This window comes from Mustelus asterias, chromosome 1, assembly GCF_964213995.1.
Source record: "Mustelus asterias chromosome 1, sMusAst1.hap1.1, whole genome shotgun sequence".
In the NCBI taxonomy this organism is placed as follows: Eukaryota; Metazoa; Chordata; class Chondrichthyes; order Carcharhiniformes; family Triakidae; genus Mustelus; species Mustelus asterias.
In genome coordinates, this window is record NC_135801.1 from 121,223,469 (window position 1) to 121,250,795 (window position 27,327).

The 27,327-nt window shown below is 42.4% G+C and overlaps 1 protein-coding gene across 1 annotated transcript in view; it reads right to left on the reverse strand.

Moving 5' to 3' along the window:
* Positions 1–27,327, reverse strand: part of LOC144496957 (phosphatidylinositol-3-phosphate phosphatase MTMR7-like) — an 89,280-nt gene that overhangs the window by 57,948 nt on the left and 4,005 nt on the right. The window contains exons 2-3 of the mRNA XM_078217600.1: positions 6,284–6,406; positions 1,407–1,569 (exon numbers count right to left, since the gene is read on the reverse strand). Coding sequence (XP_078073726.1) covers positions 1,407–1,569; positions 6,284–6,406 — 286 coding nt within the window. The remainder of the gene's footprint in view (positions 1–1,406; positions 1,570–6,283; positions 6,407–27,327) is intronic.

Below are 27,327 nucleotides of genomic sequence, written 5' to 3' on the forward strand. Positions count from 1 at the left end.
CGATACAAGTAAATATGTAGAACTACTTGATTGTAACCGTAAAATTTGCTCTCTGTTTAGCAAGTAGTGATGCAATTGCCCAGATTTAATATGCACAAATCTGGTTATCCCAATTTACTGAATACAATAGGATTCCAATGCAATCAAAAGATCCAGGGACATACAAAACACTGGGATTTGTAAAATGCCCAATGTGCTAGGCATAAGGTATTATGCAAGCTTTCCAATTTGTCTAGTGATAAAATAAAGGTCACATATCTGCAGACTATGAATACAAAGGTTTCAATTGTGTACTTAGTTTTTCATTGGAATCACATTTAGATTATCACTTCAAATACAATCTTCCACTTGCTCCTCATGTGCATTGCAACAATAACACCAATTACAAACAGACACATGGAAGATCCAATTAGCTCACTTCTTTTTTAAAATTTTTATTTATGGAATATGAGCGTCATTGGTAAGGCCTGCGTTTATTGTGCATCCCCAATTTCACTCGAGAAGGTGGTGAGCCACAATAGTGTTATGGGATCATTAAAACAATATTCCTTCGAGGCATTATATGCTGAACAAGTTAGATTTTATTTTGCCTAAAAATATCAAGCTAATTTTTATCTTTTATTTTACACAAACTATTTTTCAATACTACACAAGGATCCAAATTATAGTTCATCTGAAAGGCAAATGTAAAAAGAACGGAAATTGACATAATGAATCAGGGCACACAGAAAGTGAAAATTCACACTGTATATTCCACCATTAAGTCTGAAAATTTAAATTTCAACTCATTTAAACATTGTTCATACACATCCATCAGCATATATACAAATCTACAACTGGAGAAGCTCTTGAATTTTCAATGTGACTCATAATATTGCCATAAAATGCATTCAAAGACATTTTAAAAATGCAGGTCCCAGCGAGGATGTATTTTTGAAAACACTCAAGCACTGAGATAAATGGTTAGAAAAATGGCTTTCGTGTTGCGCCTAAAATGTTCATAATTTGAAACAAGATTTGGAGAAAGAACAATTGCAGGAAACTCAAATATGAGGCTCAATAACTTAGAGATGGGACCAATTTTATAGGTTGAAATGCATCTGGGCAGTAGGATCAGAAAATGATTGCAAAGATCAAGGAGTAACTTACTTGCAAGCATAATTCTGTAATCTTTTTGCCTGCGTATTTGGTTTTGAGCTTGTTTATACTGAATACAAGTACGAGAAAATTCCAGGTCAAAGTATTTATTTTATTTACCTTTTTCTTCTCAAGTGATTTTCTAACACTAAGTCGGCTAGAAGGAGATTATATAAATCTTAATTCAGATCTTGATCAAATCCAAGAAGGTTTTATGTTCAGTATCACAGTTTCTACTCAAACCATGTTGATCAACTAGAAAAACATACCTGGGCGAGATAAACGAATTAACGAAATGTAAATATCATGGCAGTCTCTTTCTTGTGAAATGATAAACTGGATGACCTGGAAGTTCTTACAGCGAATAAGCAGGGGACAGCCTGTTGCAGTTGTTGCTTGCTTTTCCACACCACAGATCTGACTATGAAGTATCTAGGGGAAAAAGTAAATAAGCCTTACATATCTATAAAACATTTGTTGCCTATTTTTAAAGAAACATTTGAGTAGATATGTATATTCTGTCTCAGAAACTAACCAACAAAAAAGTAGCTCTTTAGAACATAGAACAGTACAGAACAGGCCCTTCGGCCCACAATGTTGTGCCGAGCTTTATCTGAAACCAAGATCAAGCTATCCCACTCCCCATCATTCTGGTGTGCTCCATGTGCCTATCCAATAACCGCTTAAATGTTCCTAAAGTGTCTGACTCCACTATCACTGCAGGCAGTCCACTCCACACCCCAACCACTCTCTGAGTAAAGAACCTACCTCGGACATCCTTCCTATATCTCCTACCATGAACCCTATAGTTATGCTTCCTTGTAATAGCTCCATCCACCCAAGGAAATAGTCTTTGAACGTTCACTCTATCTATCCCCTTCATCATTTTATAAACTTCTATTAAGTCTCCCCTCAACCTCCTCCGCTCCAGAGAGAACAGCCCTAGCTCCCTCAACCTTTCCTCATAAGACCTACCCTCCAAACCAGGCAGCATCCTGGTAAATCTCCTCTGCACTCTTTCCAGCGCTTCCACATCCTTCTTATAGTGAGGTGACCAGAACTGCACACAATATTCCAAATGTGGTCTCACCAAGGTCCTGTACAGTTGCAGCATAACCCCACGGCTCTTAAACTCCAACCCCCTGTTAATAAAAGCTAAGTAAGAAGTTTAACAACACCAGGTTAAAGTCCAACAGGTTTATTTGGTAGCAAAAGCCACACAAGCTTTCGAGGCTCTGAGCCCCTTCTTCAGGTGAGTGGGAATTCTGTTCACAAACAGAACTTATAAGACACAGACTCAATTTACATGAATAATGGTTGGAATGCGAATACTTACAACTAATCCAGTCTTTAAGAAACAAAACAATGGGAGTGGAGAGAGCATCAAGACAGGCTAAAAAGATGTGTATTGTCTCCAGACAAGACAGCCAGTGAAACTCTGCAGGTCCACGCAACTGTGGGAGTTACAAATAGTGTGACATAAATTCTGATTCTAGGATCGCATGATAAAGACTCAGGAGGAAAAAAGCAGAAATATTTATGTGAAATAGTGTGACATAAACCCAATATCCCGGTTGAGGCCGTCCTTGTGTGTGCGGAACCTGGCTATCAGTTTCTGCTCCGCGACTCTGCGCCAGGTTCCGCACACACAAGGACGGCCTCAACCGGGATATTGGGTTTATGTCACACTATTTCACATAAATATTTCTGCTTTTTTCCTCCTGAGTCTTTATCATGCGATCCTAGAATCAGAATTTATGTCACACTATTTGTAACTCCCACAGTTGCGTGGACCTGCAGAGTTTCACTGGCTGTCTTGTCTGGAGACAATACACATCTTTTTAGCCTGTCTTGATGCTCTCTCCACTCCCATTGTTTTGTTTCTTAAAGACTGGATTAGTTGTAAGTATTCGCATTCCAACCATTATTCATGTAAATTGAGTCTGTGTCTTATAAGTTCTGTTTGTGAACAGAATTCCCACTCACCTGAAGAAGGGGCTCAGAGCCTCGAAAGCTTGTGTGGCTTTTGCTACCAAATAAACCTGTTGGACTTTAACCTGGTGTTGTTAAACTTCTTACTGTGTTTACCCCAGTCCAACGCCGGCATCTCCACATCAATAAAAGCTAACACACCATAGGCCTTCTTCACAGCTCTATCCACTTGAGTGGCAAGCTTCAGAGATCTGTGGATATGGACCCCAAAATCTCTCTGTTCCTCCGCAGTCTTCAGAACCCTACCTTTGACCCAGTAATCCACATTTAAATTCGTCCTACCAAAATGAATCACCTCACATTTATCAGGGTTAAACTCCATCTGCCATTTTGCAGCCCAGCTTTGCATCCTATCTATGTCTCTTTGCAGTCTACAACAGCCCTCCACCTCATCCACTACTCCACCAATCTTGGTGTCATCAGCAAATTTACTGATCCACCCTTCAGCCCCCTCCTCTAAGTCATTAATAAAAATCACAAATAGCAGAGGACCAAGCACTGATCCCTGTGGCACTCCGCTAGCAACCTGCCTCCAGTCCGAAAATTTTCCATCCACCACCACCCTCTGTCTTCGATCATATAGCCAGTTACCTATCCAATCGGCCAACTTTCCCTCTATCCCACACCTCCTTACTTTCATCATAAGCCGACCATGGGGGACCTTATCAAACGCCTTACAAAAATCCATGTATATGACATCAACTGCCCTGCCTTCATCAACACACTTAGTTACCTCCTCAAAAAATTCTATCAAATTTGTGAGGCACGACTTGCCCTTCACGAATCCGTGCTGACTATCCCAGATTAATCCGCATCTTTCTAAATAGTCGTAAATCTCATCCCTAAGGACCTTTTCCATCAACTTACCAACCACCGAAGTAAGCCTAACCGGCTTACTTAAACAGAGGAACAACATTTGCCACTCTCCAGTCCACTGGCACCATCCCCGTGGACAGTGAGGACCCAAAGATCAAAGCCAAAGGCTCTGCAATCTCATCCCTTACCTCCCAAAGAATCCTAGGATATATTTCATCAGGCCCAGGGGACTTATCGACCTTCAGTTTATTCAAAACTGCCAGGACATCCTCCCTCCGAACATCTACTTCCTCCAGCCTATTAGCCTGTAACACCTTCTCTTCCTCAAAAACATGACCCCTCTCCTTTGTGAACACTGAAGAAAAGTATTCATTCATCACCTCTCCTATCTCTACTGACTCTATACACAAGGTCCCACTGCTGTCCTTGACCGGCCCTAACCTCACGCTGGTCATTCTTTTATTCCTCACATAAGAGTAAAAAGCCCTTGGGTTTTCCTTGATCCGACCCGCCAAGGACTTCTCATGCCCCCTCCTCGCTCTCCTAAGCCCCTTTTTCAGCTCATTCCTTGCTAACTTGTAACCCTCAATCGAGCCATCTGAACCTTGTTTCCTCATCCCTACAGAAGCTTCCCTCTTCTTTTTTACAAGACATTCCATCTCTTTTGTGAACCATGGTTCCCTCACTCGGCCATTTCCTCCCTGCCTGACAGGGACATACCTATCAAGGACACCCAGTATTTGTTCCTTGAAAAAGTTCCACTTTTCATTAGTGCCTTTCCCTGACAGTTTCTGTTCCCATCTTATGCCCCCTAATTCTTGCCTAATCGCATCGTAATTACCTCTCCCCCAATTATAAACCTTGCCCTGCCGTACAGCCCTATCCCTCTCTATTGCAATAACAAAAGACACCGAATTGTGTTCACTATCTCCAAAGTGCTCTCCCACAACCAAATCTAACACTTGGCCCGGTTCATTTCTTTAGTTTGTGTTTTCCCCTCAACAACTGTGCCTCTGAATTTAGTTTAATTGAAAAACCTGAATATTCAATTTTTGCTTCCTTCAACCAAGTCGTCAACATACAAAGAGTGTATAAAGGCCTTGTGCAGCTTTAGACTTTAATAACTTTGGATGTATACATGATAGAAATCTTTTCATCCAATAGTTAATTGAGTTCTTATCTGGAGCATTTTCCTGTAATGGGCAGTGAATTTTCTTGTAACTGCAATGGATTTCAATTCTGCTAATCATAACACACAATTAATCTTTTCTACTACAATCGACATTGTCAATCAGGAAAGCATTGAAACAACATTAACAGGCGACACGGTGGCACAGTGGTTAGCACTGCTGCTTCACAGCACCAGGGACCCGGGTTCAATTCCCAGCTTGTGTGGAGTTTGCACGTTCTCCTAGTATCTGCGTGGGTTTTCTCCGGGCGCTCTGGTTTCCTCCCACAGTCTGAAAGACGTGCTGGTTAGGTGCATTGACCCGAACAGGCGCCAGAGTGTGGCAATTCGGGGAATTTCACAGTAACTTCATTGCAGTGTTAATGTAAGCCTTACTTGTGACTAATTAACTTTAACAGAAAAACTTTGAATTCTGCTTTCATATGCCTTTTATAATTTGCTTTTATTAAGTTACTCAAGTTTAATGTTGCACGAGGACCTTACAAATATCCTGTATATGATGAAAAGCTGAGACCCCGGTACAGATACCTAGCAAAACCACTTGACATATTCCACCAGAGAATGAACCCTGCACTCATATATTCTTTCACCTGCCACCTAACAAATTATCAACCCATTTCACAAGGTTACCTCCAATTCCTTTGTTTTTGCTAGCAACCTTAATGAATGCCACATAGACAAATCTATAGATTCTCCCCCATTCACCATGCTAATGACCTCCTCAAAAAAGTGAACTTGAATAGTCAAACATAACCAACCATTTACAAATTCTCTTAAATCTCTTAGATCAGCGGTTACATGTCCAAGTAGCGACTAGAGGATTTTCACAGCAACTTCTTTGCAGTGTTAATGCAAGCCTACTTGTGACACTAATAAATAAACTTAAACTTAAAAGTGCTCTGTCACTTAAGATATATACAGTAATTTTCCGACAACTGATGCTAAATTGACAGGTCTGCAGTTACCTAGTTTCTCCCAACCTCCCTTCTTAAATAACGGAATGCATTTACAATTTGCCAATTCAAAAAGGTACTATTCTTGAATCGAGAAGGCGGTGGAAAATTGTGACTAAAGTACTTGTATTTTTCTAGGCAACAAAGAAAACCTTGAAACTGCCATTCAATTCTGTGAAAGCTAAATGTAACCTACCCATGTTTCTTTCCGAGATTCAGACAAATGTTCCACAAAAATCAAGTGTGTTGCCGTCAGATACAGTGAACCAACCGATGCCTTCTTCGAGGAGATTCGATCCAACAAACGGACATTTTCAACCTACAAACATGAAAAATACACTGCATAGAAATATGAAGTTAACAAGTAACAGTGACTTTCATCAATCATAGGAGAACTCAGTCAATCAGTTTGACTGATTCCCCACCTCAGTGGTGGGGAAGCTTCTAGGAATGAGGGAAGAGAAGGTTGATGATGTTGGGTACATGGACTTCCAAAAGGCATTTGACAAAGTGCTGCACAACAGACTTGTGGAAAAAGTTATTGTTCATGGAATAAAAGGGACAGCAGCAACATGGCTGCAAAAATTGGCGAAGTGACAGGAAACAGAGAATAGTGGGTTGATGGACATTTTTCAGACTGAAGGAAGGTTTGTGGTGGAGTTCCCCAGGGGTCAGTTTTGGAACCCTTGCCCTTCCTGATTCATATTAATGAACCAAACCTTGGGTTACAGGGTGCAATTTCAAAATTTTCAGATGACTGGAAAAGGGGAAGAATCGTGAACTGTGATGAGGCTAGTGTAGAACTTCAAAAGAACATAGTTTGGTGGAATGGTGAACAGTTTTTTTTTATTATTCATTTGTAAGCCATAGCTGTCACTGGCTGGCCAGTATTTATTGCCCATCCCTAGTTGCCCTTGAGAAGGTGCTGGTGAGCTGTCTTTTTGAATCGCTGCAGTCCATGTTCTGTGGGTCGACCCATAATGCCATAGGGAGGGAATTCCAGGATTTTGATCGAGCAACTGCGAAGGGATGGCGATATATTTCCAAGTCAGATTGGTGAGTGGCTTGGAGGGGAACTTGCAGGTGGTGGTGTTCCCATGTGTCTGCTGCCCTTGTCCTTCTAAATGGAAGTGGTCATGGGTTTGGAAGGTGCTGACTAAAGATCTTTGGTGAATTGCTGCAGTGCATCTTGTAGATAGTATACACTGCTGCTACTGAGCACGGGGGTGGAGGGAGTGGATGTTTGTAAATGTGACGTCAATCAAGTGGGCTGCTTTGTCCTGGATGGTGTCAAGCTTCTTGAGTGTTGTTGGAGCTGCACTCATCCATGCAAGTGGGGAGTATTCCATCACACTCTTGACTTGTGTCTTGTAAATGGTGGATAGGCTTTGGGGAGTCAGGAGATGAGTTACTCGCCGCAGTATTCCCAGCCTCTGACCTGCTCTTGTAGCCACTGTGTTTATGTGGTGAGTCCAGTTGAGTTTCTGGTCAATGGACCAGAAGGACAGTGGACCCAAGGACAGTGGGCGATTCAGTGAAGTAAACACCATTCAATGTCAAGGGGAGGTCGTTAGAGCGTCTCTTATTGGTGATGGTCTTTGCCTGGCATTTGTGTGGCAGATGATACTTAATGTAGAGAAGATTAAAGTGATTCATTTTGGTAGGAAGAATGCAGAGGGACATTCTCTGACCTCACCCGCAACTGGGATTTTCCAGTCCTGCTGCTATGGACGGAGCACCCAATTCTCTGTTCTCGCTGGCAGTGGCAGCAGGGCAGGCGAGGCCTGAGAAGTCGGACCAGTATAACATAAAGGCTACAATTCTAAAGCAGATGCAGAGCAAAGGGACCTGGCTGTATGGGCAGACAAGTCATTGAATGTGGCAGGATGGTTTGAAAGAGGGGCTAATAAAGCAACATATGCCTTATTAATAGGTGCACTGAGGATAAAAGCAAGGAAGCAGGGAAGTTACATTAAGCTTGTATAGAACATTGGTTAGGCCTCAACTGGAATATCGCACCCATTTTTGGATGTAGCACTTTTGGAAAAGATATGAAGATACTAGAGGAAGTGCAGAGCAGATTCACCCAGGGATGAGGATCTTCTTTTATATAGATAGAAACAGGGGTTATTCTCCTTGGAGAAGAGATTTGATAGAGGCATTCAAAATCATGAGAGGTCTGGACAGAGTGGAAAGGAAAGTAAATGCTCCCATTGGTGGAATGATTAAGAACCTGAGGGCAGATTTAAAATAATCAACAGAAGATGCAGTGAAAACATGAGGAAAACCTTTTTCACACAGCAAGTGATTAGGGCCAAGAATTTAGTGCCTGAAATTGTCAGAGAGGCAGGTTCAATCAAGGCATTCAGAAGAGATTGTTATCTGAAAAGAGAGATGTGCAGGACTATGGGGAGAGGGCAGGGAATGGCACTAGGTAAGCTACTGTTATGCAGAGCTGGTTAAAGTCCAACAGGTTTATTTGGTAGCAAAAGCCACACTAGCTTTCGGAGCTGCAAGCCCCTTCTTCAGGTGAGTGGGAATTCTGTTCACAAACAGAGCATATAAAGACACAAACTCAATTTACATGAATAATGGTTGGAATGCGAATACTTACAACTAATCAAGTCTTTAAGAAACAAAACAATGTGAGTGGAGAGAGCATCAAGACAGGCTAAAAAGATGTGTATTGTCTCCAGACAAGACAGCCAGTGAAACTCTGTGGGGGTTACAAATAGTGTGCCATGAACCCAATATCCCGGTTGAGGCCGTCCTCGTGTGTGTGGAACTTGGCTATCAGTTTCTGCTCAGCGACTCTGCGCCGTCGAGTGTCGCGAATTCTGACCTCCTCAGAAGATAAACACGGGACACAGTGGACAGAGTACCCTTCGTTGTCCAGTACTTCCCCGGAGCGGAGAAGCTACGGCATCTCCTCCGGAGCCTTCAACATGTCATTGATGAAGACGAATATCTCGCCAAGGCCATCCCCACACCCCCACTTCTTGCCTTCAAACAACCGCACAACCTCAAACAGACCATTGTCCACAGCAAACTACCCAGCCTTCAGGAGAACAGTGACCATGACACCACACAACCCTGCCACAGCAACCTCTGCAAGACGTGCCGGATCATCGACACAGATGCCATCATCTCACGTGAGAACACCATCCACCAGGTACACGGTACATACTCTTGCAACTCGGCCAACGTTGTCTACCTGATACGCTGCAAGAAAGGATGTTCCGAGGCATGGTACATTGGGGAAACTATGCAGACGCTGCGACAACGGATGAATGAACACCGCTCGACAATCACCAGGCAAGACTGTTCTCTTCCTGTTGGGGAGCACTTCAGTGGTCACGGGCATTCGGCCTCTGATATTCGGGTAAGCGTTCTCCAAGGCGGCCTTCGCGACACACGACGGCGCAGAGTCGCTGAGCAGAAACTGATACCCAAGTTCCGCACACACGAGGACGGCCTCAACCGGGATATTGGGTTCATGGCACACTATTTGTAACCCCCACAGAGTTTCACTGGCTGTCTTGTCTGGAGACAATACACATCTTTTTAGCCTGTCTTGATGCTCTCTCCACTCACATTGTTTTGTTTCTTAAAGACTTGATTAGTTGTAAGTATTCGCATTCCAACCATTATTCATGTAAATTGAGTTTGTGTCTTTATATGCTCTGTTTGTGAACAGAATTCCCACTCACCTGAAGTAGGGGCTTGCAGCTCCGAAAGCTAGTGTGGCTTTTGCTACCAAATAAACCTGTTGGACTTTAACCTGGTGTTGTTAAACTTCTTACTGTGTTTACCCCAGTCCAACGCCGGCATCTCCACATCATGCAGAGCTGGCACAGACACAATGGGCCAAATGGCTTCCTTCTATGTTATTGTTCGCCACACAGTGCAGGCTTCTGACCCTCATTTCAGCCTGACACTGGGGTCCTGAAGCTCTTGGGGAAAATACTGTCCACTATCTTGTTCTCTGGCTAATACAACCATGTTCTTTCACCTGACATATTCTTTTAAGCTCGCATTGATTAACTGGTGCCATTCTTTTCTTTTTTTCCCCCATGTACCTTTATGGATTTGAGAAGATCAAAAGACAGGCAGATGCTAAAAGCACTGTTCAAAGCACTCTCACGAAAGTCAATGGAAGGCTCATTATTTGGGTCCTAGCCTTCCTCCCCAGTTTCTATAAGCCTTGCATAAGATAGAATCTCTTCCCCTCAAGTAAGCTCACTTCCATGAAGCAAAACATGGGCCAGGGAATCAAACACTCAGGTATAGAGTTTCCTGGTCTAACAGCAGCAGTACCAAGTGAAAGGATGCCTACCAACCATTGCAAAGCTGGAAAAGTAAGGGATTCATAACTTGTTCTTAAACTTGAAACTAACGTCCACCACCAAAGGAAATATTCTTTCCATGCACCCTTCCAGGATGTTCTGTTGGTGGTGGTGGTGGGAGATGCTGGTAGCAGCACTATGCCCCCAAAGCAGGAAATTTATGGCAGAATTACCAACCTTTCCAGTCCGCCAGTCACCCGAGATAGTTGCACAATATGAAGTGAGGTGGTTTTTCCTTGACACCATATACAATGAAATATCAGCCCTGTGAATTTTCGGTATCAAACAAAGAAATAAAAAGCACAGCTTAAAATTTAGCTGTGATATCAATTGCCTGTGCCAGAAATGATTGACGAGGGAAGGGCCGTGGATGTCGTCCACATGGATTTTAGTAAAGCATTTGACAAGGTCCCTCATGGCAGGCTGGTGCAAAATCTCACGGGATCAAAGGTGAACTAGCTAGATGGGTACAGAACCGGCTTGGCCATAGAAGACAGAGGGTAGCAGTGGAGGGGTCTTTTTCTGATTGGAGGTCTGTGACTAGTGGTGTTCCGCAGGGCTCTGTACTGGGACCTCTGCTGTTTGTGATATATATAAATGATTTGGAAGAAGATGTAGCTGGTCTGATCGGTAAGTTTGCGCACGACACAAAGATTCCTGGAGTTGCGGATAGTGATGAACATTGACAGAGAATACAGCGGGATATAGATAGGCTGGAGAATTGGGCAGAGAAATGGCAGATGGAATTAATCCAGATAAATGCGAAGTGATGCATTTTGGTAGATCTAATGCAGGGGGGAGTTATACAATAAATGGCAGAACCATCAGGAGTATAGACACACACAGAGGGATCTGGGGGTGCAAGTACACAGATCCTTAAAGGTGGCAGCACAGGTGGAAAAGGTGGTGAAGAAGGCATGTGGCATGCTTGCCTTTATTGGACGGGGCATAAAGTATAAAAGTTGGCATATGATGTTGCAGTTATATAGAACGATGGTTAGGCCACATTTGGAATACTGCGTCCAGTTCTGGTCGCCACACTACCAGAAGGACGTGGAGGCTTTGGAGAGAGTGCAGAAAAGGTTTACCAGGATGTTGCCTGGTATGGAGGGTATTAGCTATGAGGAGAGATTGAGTAAACTAGGGTTGTTCTCCCTGGAAAGACGGAGGTTGAGGGGTGACCTAATAGAAGTTTATAAAATTATGAAGGGCATAGATAGGGTGAACAGTTGGAAGCTTTTTCCCAGGTCAGAAATGACAAACACAAGGGGTCACATGTTCAAGGTAAGGGGGGCAAGGTTCAATACAGATATGCGGGGGACATATTTTATACAGAGGGTGGTGGGGGCCTGGAATGCACTACCAAGCAAGGTGGCTGAGGCAGACACGCTAGGATCATTTAAGACTTATCTAGATAGCCACATGAACAGACTGGGAATAGAGGGATACAAACAGATGGTCTCGTTAGGAACACATGATCGGTGCAGGCTTGGAGGGCCGAAGGACCTGTTTCTGTGCTATATTGTTCTTTGTTCTTTGCTCCAACTTAATAAAAGCAAGTAGATTTAATTTGCCTACTGTGCTTTATAAACCTAGCTCCAATTTTTACTACAGTTAAAGCCCAGAAATCTTCCCCTCTCCTGTGGTTTGTTTGCCATTTTGGAAATGTAATCATTGCTTTTCAACTAAACATGGAAAATAGTACAACCTTTTACAATAGACTAAAATACGAAATATTTGATGAAGGCGCATTCCACCATATTTCAAAAGAAATGGTTTCGACAGTGGTTCAGCGTGTTGGAGCACCCCATAACACACCGCAAATCCACATCACCACCCTGCTGGTATCTTGGCTGTACTTCCTAGAACATAAGAACATAAGAAATAGGAGCAGGAGTAGGCCATCTAGCCCCTCGAGCCTGCCCCGCCATTCAATAAGATCATGGCTGATCTGACGTGGATCAGTACCACTTACCCGCCTGATCCCCATAACCCTTAATTCCCTTACCGATCAGGAATCCATCCATCCGCGCTTTAAACATATTCAGCGAGGTAGCCTCCACCACCTCAGTGGGCAGAGAATTCCAGAGATTCACCACCCTCTGGGAGAAGAAGTTCCTCCTCAACTCTGTCTTAAACCGACCCCCCTTTATTTTGAGGCTGTGTCCTCTAGTTTTAACTTCCTTACTAAGTGGAAAGAATCTCTCCGCCTCCACCCTATCCAGCCCCCGCATTATCTTATAAGTCTCCATTAGATCCCCCCTCATCCTTCTAAACTCCAACGAGTACAAACCCAATCTCCTCAGCCTCTCCTCATAATCCAAACCCCTCATCTCCGGTATCAACCTGGTGAACCTTCTCTGCACTCCCTCCAATGCCAATATATCCTTCCTCATATAAGGGGACCAATACTGCACACAGTATTCCAGCTGCGGCCTCACCAATGCCCTGTACAGGTGCATCAAGACATCCCTGCTTTTATATTCTATCCCCCTCGCGATATAGGCCAACGTCCCATTTGCCTTCTTGATCACCTGTTGTACCTGCAGACTGGGCTTTTGCGTCTCATGCACAAGGACCCCCAGGTCCCTTTGCACGGTAGCATGTTTTAATTTGTTTCCATTGAGATAGTAATCCCATTTGTTATTATTTCCTCCAAAGTGTATAACCTCGCATTTATCAACGTTATACTCCATTTGCCATATCCTCGCCCACTCACTCAGCCTGTCCAAATCTCTCTGCAGATCTTCTCCGTCCTCCACACGATTCACTTTTCCACTTATCTTTGTGTCGTCTGCAAACTTCGTTACCCTACACTCCGTCCCCTCCTCCAGATCATCTATATAAATGGTAAATAGTTGCGGCCCGAGTACCGATCCCTGCGGCACGCCACTAGTTACCTTCCTCCAACCGGAAAAACACCCATTTATTCCGACTCTTTGCTTCCTGTCGGATAGCCAGTCCCCAATCCACTTTAACACACTACCCCCAACTCCGTGTGCCCTAATCTTCTTCAGCAGCCTTTTATGGGGCACCTTATCAAACGCCTTTTGGAAATCCAAAAACACCGCATCCACCGGTTCTCCTCCATCAACCGCCCTAGTCACATCTTCATAAAAATCCAACATGTTCGTCAAGCACAACTTTCCCCTCATGAATCCATGCTGCGTCTGATTGATCGAACCATTTCTATCCAGATGCCCTGCTATCTCCTCTTTAATAATGGATTCCAGCATTTTCCCTACTACAGACGTTAAGCTGACCGGCCTATAGTTACCCGCCTTTTGTCTCCTTCCTTTTTTAAACAGCGGCGTAACATTAGCCGTTTTCCAATCAACCGGCACTACCCCAGAATGCAACGAGTTTTGATAAATAATCACTGACGCATCCACTATTACCTCTGACATTTCTTTCAATACCCTGGGATGCATTCCATCTGAACCCGGGGACTTGTCCACCTTCAGTCCCATTAGTCTACCCAGCACTGCCTCTCTGGTAACATTAATTGTATTAAGTATTTCTCCTGCTGCCAACCCTCTATCGTTAATATTTGGCAAATATTTCCTACAAGACATGTCAAATACATTCCCACAAGGAGGAAAAAAAATTAAAGGCAAGATACAGCAATGTGCAGGTTACTTGTGTACTTTGAGCCAGTGAGCACACAGAAGAACACCTGACAGCAGCTCACCAACAAATTGTGCAGAACAAGCAGAAGGTGAAGAGATACAGAACAAGCAAGCTGGATTTTGTGTGAAAAACATGTTTAAATAATTAGACAGTCAGCACAATATCAGTTTAGAAAATACTTTCACAATTCCACAAAATTACTACCAATGCGAGAAAAGAAATGCTGCAGTTGCTTTTGTGACCCAATGGGGAATAGGTTTTTCCCAACTTGCAGACTGACAGATTGGGCTGAATACAAAAAACTTTGGAAGCACAATAAATCAATCCCACATGCCATCCAAGGAGTTAGTTTTTTGTGAAGTACAACCAACTTATGTGCTGATCAACTTTGTTGTTGATAAAAGCTACAATTTTCTCAAGTGCATATTTTGATTTCTCAAAATGGCCCCTCAGAACAAGGATACCACCTGTTCTTTCACCTAATATTAAAGGCAGATAAAGTTCTCATGAATATTATAAAACACAGTTAAAGGATAAGAAAAAAAATCATGGCTTGCAGCAACAGAGAATAAATATTTCTGCAAGCGGACGAGAATGAGATATATTAACAATGAAGAGAAGAGATTTCCATCTTTTTTCTAAACAAGGGCCAGAATCATGCTGGTTAGGTCCAGAACTGTACAAGCAAAATGCAGGATAAAGCTCTTCTTACACTGTTCCAACAAAGTGTCAAGCCCATAACCCCATCGTCTGCCAGTGTAATGTTTTCTGTTTCCCACACCAGCCACTGTTATGCTGTCTTTGGGTGAGATTTTCAACGACGTGCTATGAATTCATACTCGTTAGAAACTAGGTCAAACTGCATACTTACTTCCCACCAGTCCTTCATAGCCAACAAACAGAGTTTCACTTTAGTTTGGGCTTTATTCAGACTCTTTTGGTCAGAGTGTGTGATTGCCAACTCTGAACCACCTTTTCCTCAGTTCAATTATTTTAATCGACAAAAGAGAACAGAGTAAAATTAAATTGTAATGCTAGTAGAATGTCATACATTTGGGGAAGAAGAGTGAGGTTAGAAGGAATTTATTTGTACACTAACCCCCATCAACATCCGGGGGTTACCATTGACAAGTCATATAAATGCTGTGACTACAAAAGTAAGTCAGAGGCTGGCAATTCTGTAGAGAGAAACTCATCTCCGAGCTCCCCAAATCCTATCCACCATCTTCAAGGCTTAAATCAGATTGCAATGGAATACTTTCCATTTGTCTGGATGAGTGCAGCTCCAACAACACTCAAGAAGCTTGGCATCATCCAGGGCAAATCAGCCTGCTTGATTGGCACCCCACCTTAAACAATCACTACCTCCACTCTAGATCAACATTAGCAGTAGTGTTACCATCTGCAAGATGCACCACATTGATGGCAGTGACATAGTGGTACTGTCACTGGATTAGTAATCCAGATACCCAGGGTAATGCTGCGGGGACTCAGATTCAAATCTCACCATGGAAGATGGTGGTATTTGAATTCAATAATAAATCTGGAATTAAATGTCTAATAATGACTATGCAACCATTGTCAATTTTCATTAAAAAAAACCCACATCTGATTGACTAATGCCCTTTATGGCAGGAAATCTTCTGTCCTTCCCTGGTCTGGCCTAGATGTGACTCCAGACTCACAGCAATGTGGTTGACTCTTATGTGCCTTCTGAAATGGCCGAATAAGCCACTCCGTTTACTCCTAATTTGTACGTTCATATAATGTTGACAGTAAGAAGTCTCACAACACCAGGTTAAAGTCCAACAGGTTTATTTGGCAGCACTAGCTTTCGGAGTCTCAGGCTCCTTCATCAGGTGAGTGAAGAGCTGTGTTCGCAAACAGAGCATATACAGACACGAACTCAATTTACAAGATAATGGTTGGAATGCAAATCTCTTCTCTTCACTGTTAATCGCATTCCAACCATTATCTTGTAAATTGAGTTTGTGTCTGTATATGCCCTGTTTGTGAACACAGCTCTTCACTCACCTGATGAAGGAGCCCGAGACTCTGAAAGCTAGTGCTGCCAAACAAACCTGTTGGACTTTAACCTGGTGTTGTGAGACTTCTTAATGTGACTACCCCAGTCCAACGGCGGCATCTCCACATCATATAATATTGAGACAGAGCTAGATAGATTCTTGATCAACAAGGTTAACAGGGGTCGGGAGGAATGTGGGGTTGAGGTTACAATCAGATCAGCCATGATCATATTGAATGGTGAAGCAGGCTCAAACAGCCAAGTGGCCTACTCCTGCTCCTAATTCATATGTTCACACGCAGCAACTCACCCAGGCTCCTTCAACAACACCTTCCAAATCTGACTACAACCACCTAGCACAAAGGCTGCAGATACATGGAGAAGACCACTGTCTGCAAGTCACACATTATCCTGACTTGAAACCATAGTAAGAAGTCTCACAACACCAGGTTAAAGTCCAGCAGGTTTATTTGGTAGCAAATACCATAAGCTTTCGAAGCGCTGCTCCTTCGTCAGATGGAGTGGTATTGAAACCATAGCACCATTCCTTCACTGTCACTGGGTCAAAATCCTGAAAGTTCCTTCCTAACAACACTGTAGGTGTACCTACACCGCATGGACTGCAGCAGTTCAAGGCAGCAGCTCACCACTACCTATTCAAAGGAAATAACGCACAGGCAATAAGTTCTGCCTGGCCTGCGATGCCCACACCCTTATAAACCTCATAATTGTAACACAACATTTCACTAGTTTCATGATTATTAATATTTCAAGAATAAAATGCTAAAAAAGTGAAGTTTATTTATTAGTCACAAGTAGGCTTACTTTGCATTGTAACATTACAATGAAGTTACTGTGAAAATCCCCTAGTCGCCACACTCCTGCGCCTGTTCGGGTACACTGAGGGAGAAAATTAGCATGACCAATGCACCGAATCTGCACATCTTTGGACTGTGGGAGGAAACCAGAGCACCCGGAGGAAAACCATGCAGACACAGGGAGAATGTGCAAACTCCACACAGACAGTGACCCAAGCCGGGAATCGAACCCAGGCCCCTGGCACTGTGAGGCAGCAGTGCTAACCACTGTGCCGCCCCATTAGTAATTAAAGTCTTATTAGTAATTAAAGCGTGCACCTAACAAGACTCCATAATTTATTTCTCAGTTATCAAAGTTCTTCTGAGCACAGCAGCAGAAGAAAATCAGCACTGCACAACTTTCCGACTGTTCCTGATGACATCCACAAAGGACTATTGCCCTCTGAAACACACCCAGTAATACAACAAAAAACAAAGAAAACAGCATGGAATGTTATGCCAGCCTCAAAATATCAGATGCAAATATATACATAAGATAGCGCTGGATTTTTATTGTCTCCTTACCAGATCTTGATTCAGAATTCTAACAATATCTACTTACACTACTTGCTTCTTCAGCATCTCTTTTATCAAGCAATTCCTAATACCGATTGCAATAAAGCAATGTAACTTGCACTAACCATCTGATGTTCTAGCCCAGGGCATTATAAAAGAATGTACTAGGTTAGTAAGCATAAATACGGAAGAGAAGACAACTCCAAGACATAAAGAGAAGAAAATCAGGAAGCAAGGGAGAAGGGAGGATATTCCGACTTGTTCAGGAGGGAAACTGTGACCGATAAAATAGGAGGAGGAAATCCAAAGCAGACACAGGTAAAGGATTGGAAGCAGTTGCATGGGAGCAAGGAAGGAGGAGCTCTAAGGCAGGCAGATAGTCAGAAAGTGAGGAGGTGGGGTTAGTGGGGTGGGCTTGAGAATGTAGCACAGGAACAAAGGTGGAGGAAATCTGAAGGTGCTGTACAGGAGTTGGGGGAAAGAGAGAACAAGAAATATAAATCAACAGAAATAATAGAGCCAAAACCATTCTCTATTCTTCACACTAATTTAAATCCCCCAATACAAATGAATCCTTGTGCGTACACCATCTTCCAGAAGTGCACACACAAAAGTCTCACAAATCATTGTTGAATTATGTCCCTACAATTATTCTGACATTCTCCCATAGAAATACTTAGAGATTTTCTGAAGTTCATCCCGCTTGGGAAGAATTTTAGATAAATATGTGAGATATTTAAACAGTAGTATTACACAATTTAATCTCAGGACCCTTTTAAAAAATGCTGAAGGAAAATGATTAGATATTAAATGGTGGGGAAGAATTTGAAAAATAGAGAAAGGTACTGACTCATTAATGAAAGTAGATAAGGAAGGTTAGTGTGCATGCTGACATCCGCATTCAATAGACATGCAGGGTAAATAGGTTACAATTAAACTAATAGTCTAACTACATTAGAGAAGAAAATATTTGCAATTGTAAAGCACCTTATCAAATCTGTCAGAAGCATCCTGAAGGACTTTACATATAATGAATTACACAGTGTAGTTAATGTTGTATTGGCCAACAAGGCATTCATTTACCTACAAATAAAAAGGGATGAATGGCAAGTTAATTTGTTTTTTGATTGAATTAGTTGAGGGAGGAATGTATAGCTGTTTAAACCCTGGTTCCTCTTCAAATACTACCATGGAAAAGTTCCAGTTTCAATCTCTGATCTCTGCCTAGTTAGTTGATTGCCAATTCCCATATGAAGTCGGAGAAAAGGCTACAATTAATATCCATTGTTCAGTGACCTGCTAGAAAGATTATGTTTGTAGGCATTGGGTGAGATAGAATGAACAGTGATGACATCCACACACATATAACCTGCCCACACTAGTTGGCTAGGCTTTCACGAGGCATGGACATATAAATAAGATACATGAGGACTGCTGGCCTCCATGCAGTGTTTCTCTTGAGCTACTTTCATGAACAATCATCAAAGGCCAATTGGACGGCATTGGTTATATCTGTTGGATGGACTAGGAAATAATTACCCTGGAAGGACACTGGGGGTCATTTTAAACATCAGCTGGGGCAGAAAACAGATATTAGGTCGGCCATCACATGAGCTGCAAAATGGGCAGCTGATCGAAAACTGGTTGTTTACTGACACTGCTGAAACTGAAAGCTATTTTGAAATTGGCAGGATGTGGTGATTATTGGACTTCTTAGAACCGCTTAGCTACATTTTATATAAAGAGAATTTTAATAGAGGAGATGCGATCACATTGTCCCATATTGGCTTAACTTACCAACTTGTAAGAAATATTATAATGGTTATTAATGAAAGTGATTTTTCATTTCTTACTGGAAAATGCACCACAGGGTTTAACAAACTAAGTCAAACAAACCAGAATATCCCAAGTTTAGATCCTATTCGGTTAGATAATCTCATTGGGGGAACCACAATTGATCACAATAACCCTGGGCTAGGGGAGGAGGAAAGCAGCCGCCAGAGGTTTTCACTCTTCATTGGTACCATGTGACCCAGGCCAGCATCAGATGTCATATCTTCCACATCTGTCACTCGCTTATAGACTCTCACATGAAGAAATATTAGTGTAATTGTGCATCAGAATGAGACAGCATCTTCAAGACAGGGTAGGGGGAAATGTTAGCTTTTGTTTATCTGCTTTTCATGTCTCCTTTGGCTCCAGGTTCACAGGTCTCTCAATGAAAGTTGAGGCTTATACTTATGACTCTTGTGAATGCAGGTTTTGCTTTGGCTGATATGACTTTGCAGTGGTTTCTGAACAGTTACACTATTTTTTACATTTTTGAAAAAACATACTTTCATGGCCATCAGAGAACAGTGTAAAACTCCCCTGAATTTACCACTGCTTTACACAAAGATAATACAGTAAAATACATTGAAAAGTAATAATACTGTAATTGAAATACCATTGGAATTAAATTATTGTCATTGTTATTTCAAATGTTATTTACAATTTTGGTACTTGCTCTAAACTTAAACATTAGGGTTTAAAAATCTAATTAAAGATAAATCATTTTTCAATTCAAACAAATGGTTAAAGTAGTCACAGCCAGCTGAGTCTCAAGTGTTTTTGTCATTTTGATCACCACTGCTGTAGAGGCCTATCTTTTATACCTCAACCAGCTATTTTTGTGCAATATACTTACCTTTCTTCTGTTTTTGTCTCACTAAGATGTGATTTCTCAGCTGAAATCCCTTTCCCCAAGCCTCCAACAAAAGGTACCTTATCAATTTCTGGATATGCACAAGAAGAATGATCATAACCACTACTTGCATTTCTATAGTAAATTTAATGGAGGAAACTAGACCAAAGCACGGTAGCACGGTAGCACAGTGGTTAGCACTGCTGCTTCACAGCTCCAGGGTCCCAGGTTCGATTCCCGGCTCGGGTCACTGTCTGTGTGGAGTTTGCACATTCTCCTCGTGTCTGCGTGGGTTTCCTCCGGGTGCTCCGGTTTCCTCCCACAGTCCAAAGATGTGTGGGTTAGGTTGATTGGCCAGGTTAAAAATTGCCCCTTAGAATTCTGAGATGCGTAGGTTAGAGGGATTAGCGGGTAAATGTGTGGGGGTAGGGGCTGGGTGGGATTGTGGTCGGTGCAGACTCGATGGGCCGAATGGCCTGCTTCTGCACTGTAGGGTTTCTATGTTCTATGTAACAGTTGGGGCAGTACAGCCTCCAATTTTCTATCTACCCCTAAAGGAAACCAGTTAGGCTTCAATTTTCATTCCACAGAGTCAGGACAATTCCTGGCTCCACAAACCAAGTGTAAGTGCCTTGGAAAGGGAAGTGGGGTGTGAATGAAAATAGGAGCTGTGGCAGAATGAATACGGAGGCTGCCAGATGCCCAGCAACCACCACTCTTTGCCTTACTCCTACCATGCCAACTCCCCAGTACTCAGCACCTATTCTGAGATGGGATGAAATTAAAATCACAAGTGTCTATTACAGAAATTGCTACTTCAAAAAAAAACCTCTCATTGATAAAAATCCATTAACTACATTTAACTTCTTTTAATCCCTCACAACAACCAGCATATGAATTCATAGTTCCACTTCAAAGAGTCTATAACCACTTGGAGCTGTCAACCAAACTGTAAATTGAGAGGCACCACATTGCAATGGTGGAAGATTATGAAATGAGTCATGCAGCACTAATTCAGTAACAATAATCCTCAAGCTAATATCAAGAGATAGAATGAAATAGAACATAGAAAAAATACAGCACAAACAGGCCCTTCGGCCCACAAGTTGCGCCGGTCATGTCCCTACCTACCTAGGCTTATATATAGGCTTACCTATAACCCTCAATCCTATTAAGTCCCATGTACTCATCCAGAAGTCTCTTAAAAGACCCTATCGAGTTTGCCTCCACCACCACTGACGGCAGCCGATTCCACTCACCCACCACCCTCCAAGTGAAAAACTTACCCCTGACATCTCACCTTAAACCTGTGTCCTCTCGTAGCAGCCATTTCAGCCCTGGGAAAAAGCCTCCGAGAATCCACCCGATCTATACCTCTCAACATCTTGTACACCTCTATCAGGTCACCTCTCATCCTTCGTCTCTCCAAGGAGAAAAGACCGAGCTCTCTCAGCCTATCCTCATAAGGCATGCCAACCAATCCAGGCAACATCCTTGTAAATCTTCTCTGCAACCTTTCAATCATTTCCACATCCCTCCTGTAATGAGGCGATCAGAACTGAGCACAGTACTCCAAGTGGGGTCTGACGAGGGTCTTATAAAGCTGCATCATTATCTCCCGACTCCTAAACTCAATCCCTCAATTGATGAAGGCCAGCACACCATACGCCTTCTTAACCACCTCCTCTACCTGCGATGCCGATTAAAGAGTCTTATGGACCCGGACCCCAAGGTCCTTCTGATCCTCTACACTGCCAAGAGTCTTAGCAATGTTACTTTTTTTTTTAAACACTGTATACTGTTTTTTTCTCAAATATTTAAAGATTAGGAGTATTAAACACCTTGACAGCTTCTTCCAACAGTCCCAATGATTTCCTTTTGCACTTTTTACATACATTCATGCCTACTTTTAATATCTGACATGACTGGAGGAAGCTGCTGTTTTATATGGGTAGCTGCCTCCATTAACTACAGAGGTACAATTTGGAATCCGTCCCCATTCCCCCCTGGCAAAAATGGTAGGTGCTAGGGTTTCAAATCTAGGTTCCCACAGCCATTTTCATATGATGAAGAGGTTCTCTGATTTACAAAAGTTTAGGCCTTAGAGTCTGCTCAATGTACTTACACATTGACACTTCTGGAGTAAGAAACTCACTGAGTGGAAATAGATGAATGTGAATGTAAATCTGAGGCTGTTTTGTGGCACACACATCAGACCTCCAATTAACTGAATCACTCTGTCACTCATAACTAGGGTATCACAATGCATCATCCCACACTTGGGGAGGTAAGAACAGCAGCGCAGTTATTTTCAGCGTTTGCAAGTTACTTCAATGGGTCACATCACATGCAAGGCATAGACAACATCTAGGTTTGAACTAATGCATGGTAAGTAACATGCACGACACAGGTGCCAAGCAATGACCATTGCCAACAAGAATCTAACCATTTCACCTTGACAATCAATGGCAATAACGATCACTGATGTAAGGGATTCAACAATCTCAGGATCACCACTAACCAGAAATACAACTCAAGTCTTCCCACTAGAGCAGGTCAGAAACATGTTTTTCTGTGCTCAATGGCTCACCTTCCAACTCCCCAAAGTTCCTCTGCCACCTACAAGGTACAAGGCAAGACTGTGGTAAAATGTTATCCACTTGCCTGGATGGCTGCAGATGCAACGACACTCCAGCAACTCAATACCATCCAGGGCAAAGCAGCCGTTGATAGGCAGCCCATCTACGACCTTGACAATTCACTCTGTCCATACCCAGCACACTTTGACTTCAGTGTACATTATCCATTGGATACACTGCAACAAGTCACCGAGGCTTCTTCAACAACTCATACCTCCACCACCTATTAGGACAACGGCTGCAGGTACATTGGACACCGCCACTTCCTGATTCCATTCATCATACATCATCATGACTTGGACATATATCACTGTTCCTTTATCATCACTGGCTCCTTGAACTGCCCCCTAACAGTGTCATAGGAGTATTTTCACTATATGAACTGCAGTGGTTCAAAAAAGGGGCTGACCTCCACCTTCTCAAAACCAACTAGAGATGGCATAAATACTGCCCCTACTAGCAATGATTATATCTTGTGAATTATTATTTTTAAAAGAAAAGTTCCCACTGAATGGAAGTAATCTACTTTTGTAACTATATGTAGAATGCACTGTTGAACACATAAGGTTATATGGAATAGCTGATTTGTAATCTACCATATGAGAACTACGTTAATTCTCTTGATTCTTTGTCTCTGGAGTACATACACTAGTTATAAGACTTACTGCTGTATTTATTCAGATAATACACTCTCTAGTATCCAACTAACAGGTGGACCAAATTCATGATGATGTCTGATGACGGCCAAACTGTCAAAACATTAGCCAAATATATGAAAATGGCAAAGGAAACGACCATCTGGTTTACTGAGTCATAACAAATGTCGCAAACAAACACCACTGCCTCATCCAACAAGGGGGAGATGATGGCACAGTGGACTTGTTGTTCCAGAGGCCCAGGCTATACTCTTAGGGCATGGTACAAATTCCACCAATTAATAAATCTGCAATATAATGCTGGTCTCTGTAATGGTGAAACTATGAACATGAAACTATCAGTAATTGTCATAAAAACCCACCTGGATCACTAATGCCCTGTAGGGAAGGAAATCTGCCACCCTTACCTTGTCTGGCCTACATGTGACTCCAGATCCACAGCAATGTGGTTGACTCTTAAAGGCCTTTTGAAATGGTCACCGAGTTCGAGGGTAATTCGGGATGGGCAACAAATGCTGGCCCAGCTGGCGATGCCCACGTCGCACGAATGAATGAAAAATAATTCTTATTTTAATAACATCTTAGTCAAATCTGCCTGAAGTTTATGCATTTTAAGAACATAGAGACCCAGCTCTAAGTATATCACTATAACCACTGGTATTCTTTGGCATGATTTTATGTTACTGTAAGAATTGAAATTTCTCACTCTGGAAAAAGCTACATAATGCTATCCATGTGTCAAAACAGGCCTAATAACATACAAACATATGAAATAGGACCATTTGGCCCCCTTGAGCCTGCTCAAGGTTATAGCTGATCTGGTTGGGTTGATTTCCACTTTCCCCATCTACCCCCAATAACCTTTGATTCCTTTGCTTAACAAAAATCTATCTACCCCACTATAAAATATTTAATGGCCTGACTTCCACCACCTTCTGAGGCAGAGTGTTCCAAAGTTGCACAAACCTCAGAAAAAATAATCTTCTCACCTCTGTCCTAAAAGGACAACCCCTCAGTTTCTAGTGGGAACAAGCCCAGCCTTTCCAACCTTTCCTCATTAGACAATCTGCTTATTCCAGCTATCAATCTAGTAAACCTCCTCTGAGCCACCTCCAATGCATTTACATCCTTCTTTAAGTAAGGAGACCAAAACAGCACACAGTGTTCAAGATGCAGTTTCACCAATGACCTGTATAACTGAAGCATAACGCCTTTACTTTTAGGTTCAATTCCTCTCGTAATAAAGGATAGCATTCCATTAGCCTTCTTGATTACATGCTGCACATGGTTATGACTCATACACGAGAACGCCTAAATTCCTCTGCACAACAGCATTCTGCAGCTGTTCTCCATTTAAGTAATATTTTTTAGTCTTCCTATCAAAGTGAGCAACTTCACATTTTCCCACATCATACTCCATCTGCCAGATTTTTTCCCACTCACTCAACCTATCTATAGCCATCTGCATACTCTGTACGTCTTCTTCACAACATACTTTCCTTCCTACCTTTGATTCAGCTGCAAATTTAGCTACCATGCCTTCGCTCTACTCATCAATGTCACTGAAGTAAAATGTATGAGGCCCCAGTACAGACCCCTGCAGGGCTCCATTTCTCACATCCTGCCAATCAGAACAAGACCCATTTATGCATACTCTCAATTTTTTTACCAGCCAGCCAATCTTTAGTAGAGGCTTATATGATGATGTACCCTATTATATTAGATTTTTTTTTTGCAATAACCTTTGATGTGACATCTTTTTTAAGGTTCATTCATGGGCCAGCATTTATTATCTATCCCTGAGAGTATTTAAGAGTCAACCACAATGAGTGCATCAGGAGTCACATATAGGCCAGACCAGGCAAGGGTGACTGATTTCCTTCCCTAAAGGACATTAATGAACCAGATTGGTTTTTAAGACAATCGACAATGGTATCATAGTCATCATTTGACTTTTAATTCCATACTTTTATTGAATTTAAATTTCACCATCTGCCATAATGGAATTCAAACCCAGGTCGGACCAGAGCTGGGTTTCTGGATTACTAGTCCAGTGACAATGTCATTATGTTACTGCTTCCCAAAATCCAAGTACAGTACATCCACAGGCTCCCCTTTATCCACAGCACACACTATTCCTTCCAAGAACAATAGTAAATTGGTTCAGCATGATATTCCTTTCATAAAACCATGCTGATCCTTCCCAATTATCTTGAGCGTGCCCAAGTGCCCAGTTATAACCTCTTTAATGATCAAGTCCAACACCTTTCCATGACAGATGTCAAGCTAACTGGCTTATAATTTCCTGTTTTCTGCCTCCATCCCTTCTTGAATAGAGAGGTTAAATTTGCTACTTTCCAGTCTGATGAAACCTTTCCAGAATCTAATGAATTCTGGAAAATAAACAACAATGCATCTACGATCTTATTAGCCACCTCCTAAAATCCTATGATGAAGTCCATCAGGACCCAGACACTTGTCAGCAAGCAGCTCCATCAGTTTGCTCAGTATTTCCTCCGTGGTGATTTTAATTTCACCAAGTGCCTCTCTTCTCATCACCTCCTGATTTACAGCTATTATTTGAATGTTTCTTGTATTCTCTGTGGTGAAGACAGAAACAAATGATATGTTTATTCCATCTGCCATTTCCTTATTAGCTACTATTAACTCCCCATTCTCACTCTTCAGAGGACAAAAACTCACTTTACTTACTCTTTTAGTTACCCTCCAATCTATTGGAACCAGTTCAAAATCCAAAGAATGTTGAAATGACCACCTAAGGATCTACAATTTCCGGGGGCACTTCCTTAAAGTTTATTACCACATCTAAAGATGTGCAGGTTAGGTTGATTGGCAATGCCAAATTGCCCCTTAGTGTCCAAAGATGTGTAGCTTTGGGACCCTCTCCGACCCTCATTTCCCATGTTACTATTTTCCTCTCTTCCCTCATCACTCCTATTTGATGTACCACATCTGTTCACATTTGATCCGCTGCCTTCACTATTTAGTTTAAAACCCTCTCTACTTCTCTAGTTATGCAGTTCGCAAATTCACGATCCCAGCATGGTTCAGGTGTAGACTGTCCCAGTGGTACAGATAAAAGTAAAATATTGCGGATGCTGGAATCTGAAACAAAAACAGAAAATGCTGGAAAATCTCAGCAGGTCTGACAGCATCTGTGGGGAGAACAGAACTAACGTTTCGAGTCTAGATTACCCTTTATCAGAGCTCAATGGTACAGTCCCCACTTTCCCAAGTACCGGTGCCAGTGCCCACAAACTAGAATCCACTTCTCCCTCACCAGTCTTTGAGTCACATATTCCTCTCCCTAATTTTATGTATCCTATGCCAATTTGCACTGGCTGCCACCCCCCCGCCCCCAGCCTTTGAATGGTTTCCTGTACCATAGTGCCATGGTTAGTTTTCTCATTCACCCTGCAACCCCACTCTCATCCTCGCAAGCTGAGAGAACCCCAAGCCTATTGGACAATTGCAGAGGATGACACTCCTGCATTCCTGTCTCTGGGTCCCCTTACCCGCCTCACTCACAATCACACCTTCCTAACCCTCATTACTGACCAAATCAGAAGACCCTATCCCAAGTGGTATAGCTGCCTCCTGGTACAAAGCATCCAGGATACTTTCCCCCTCTCTGATGCATCACAGTATCTGCAGCACAGCCTCCAGCTCAATGGCTCTGAGCTGAAGTTCCTCGAAGCACAAACACTTACTGTAGATGTGTTTCCCCTGGATCACAATGTTATCTAGGAGCTCCAGCCTGTGCATCTGTCTTGCCATTTTTAATATGTTGCCATTGTTAATGAGGAGGGAAGGGGGGAAGAGATAGTGCACATCAGCTTATAGAAGACTTGCATACGTCATCTTCA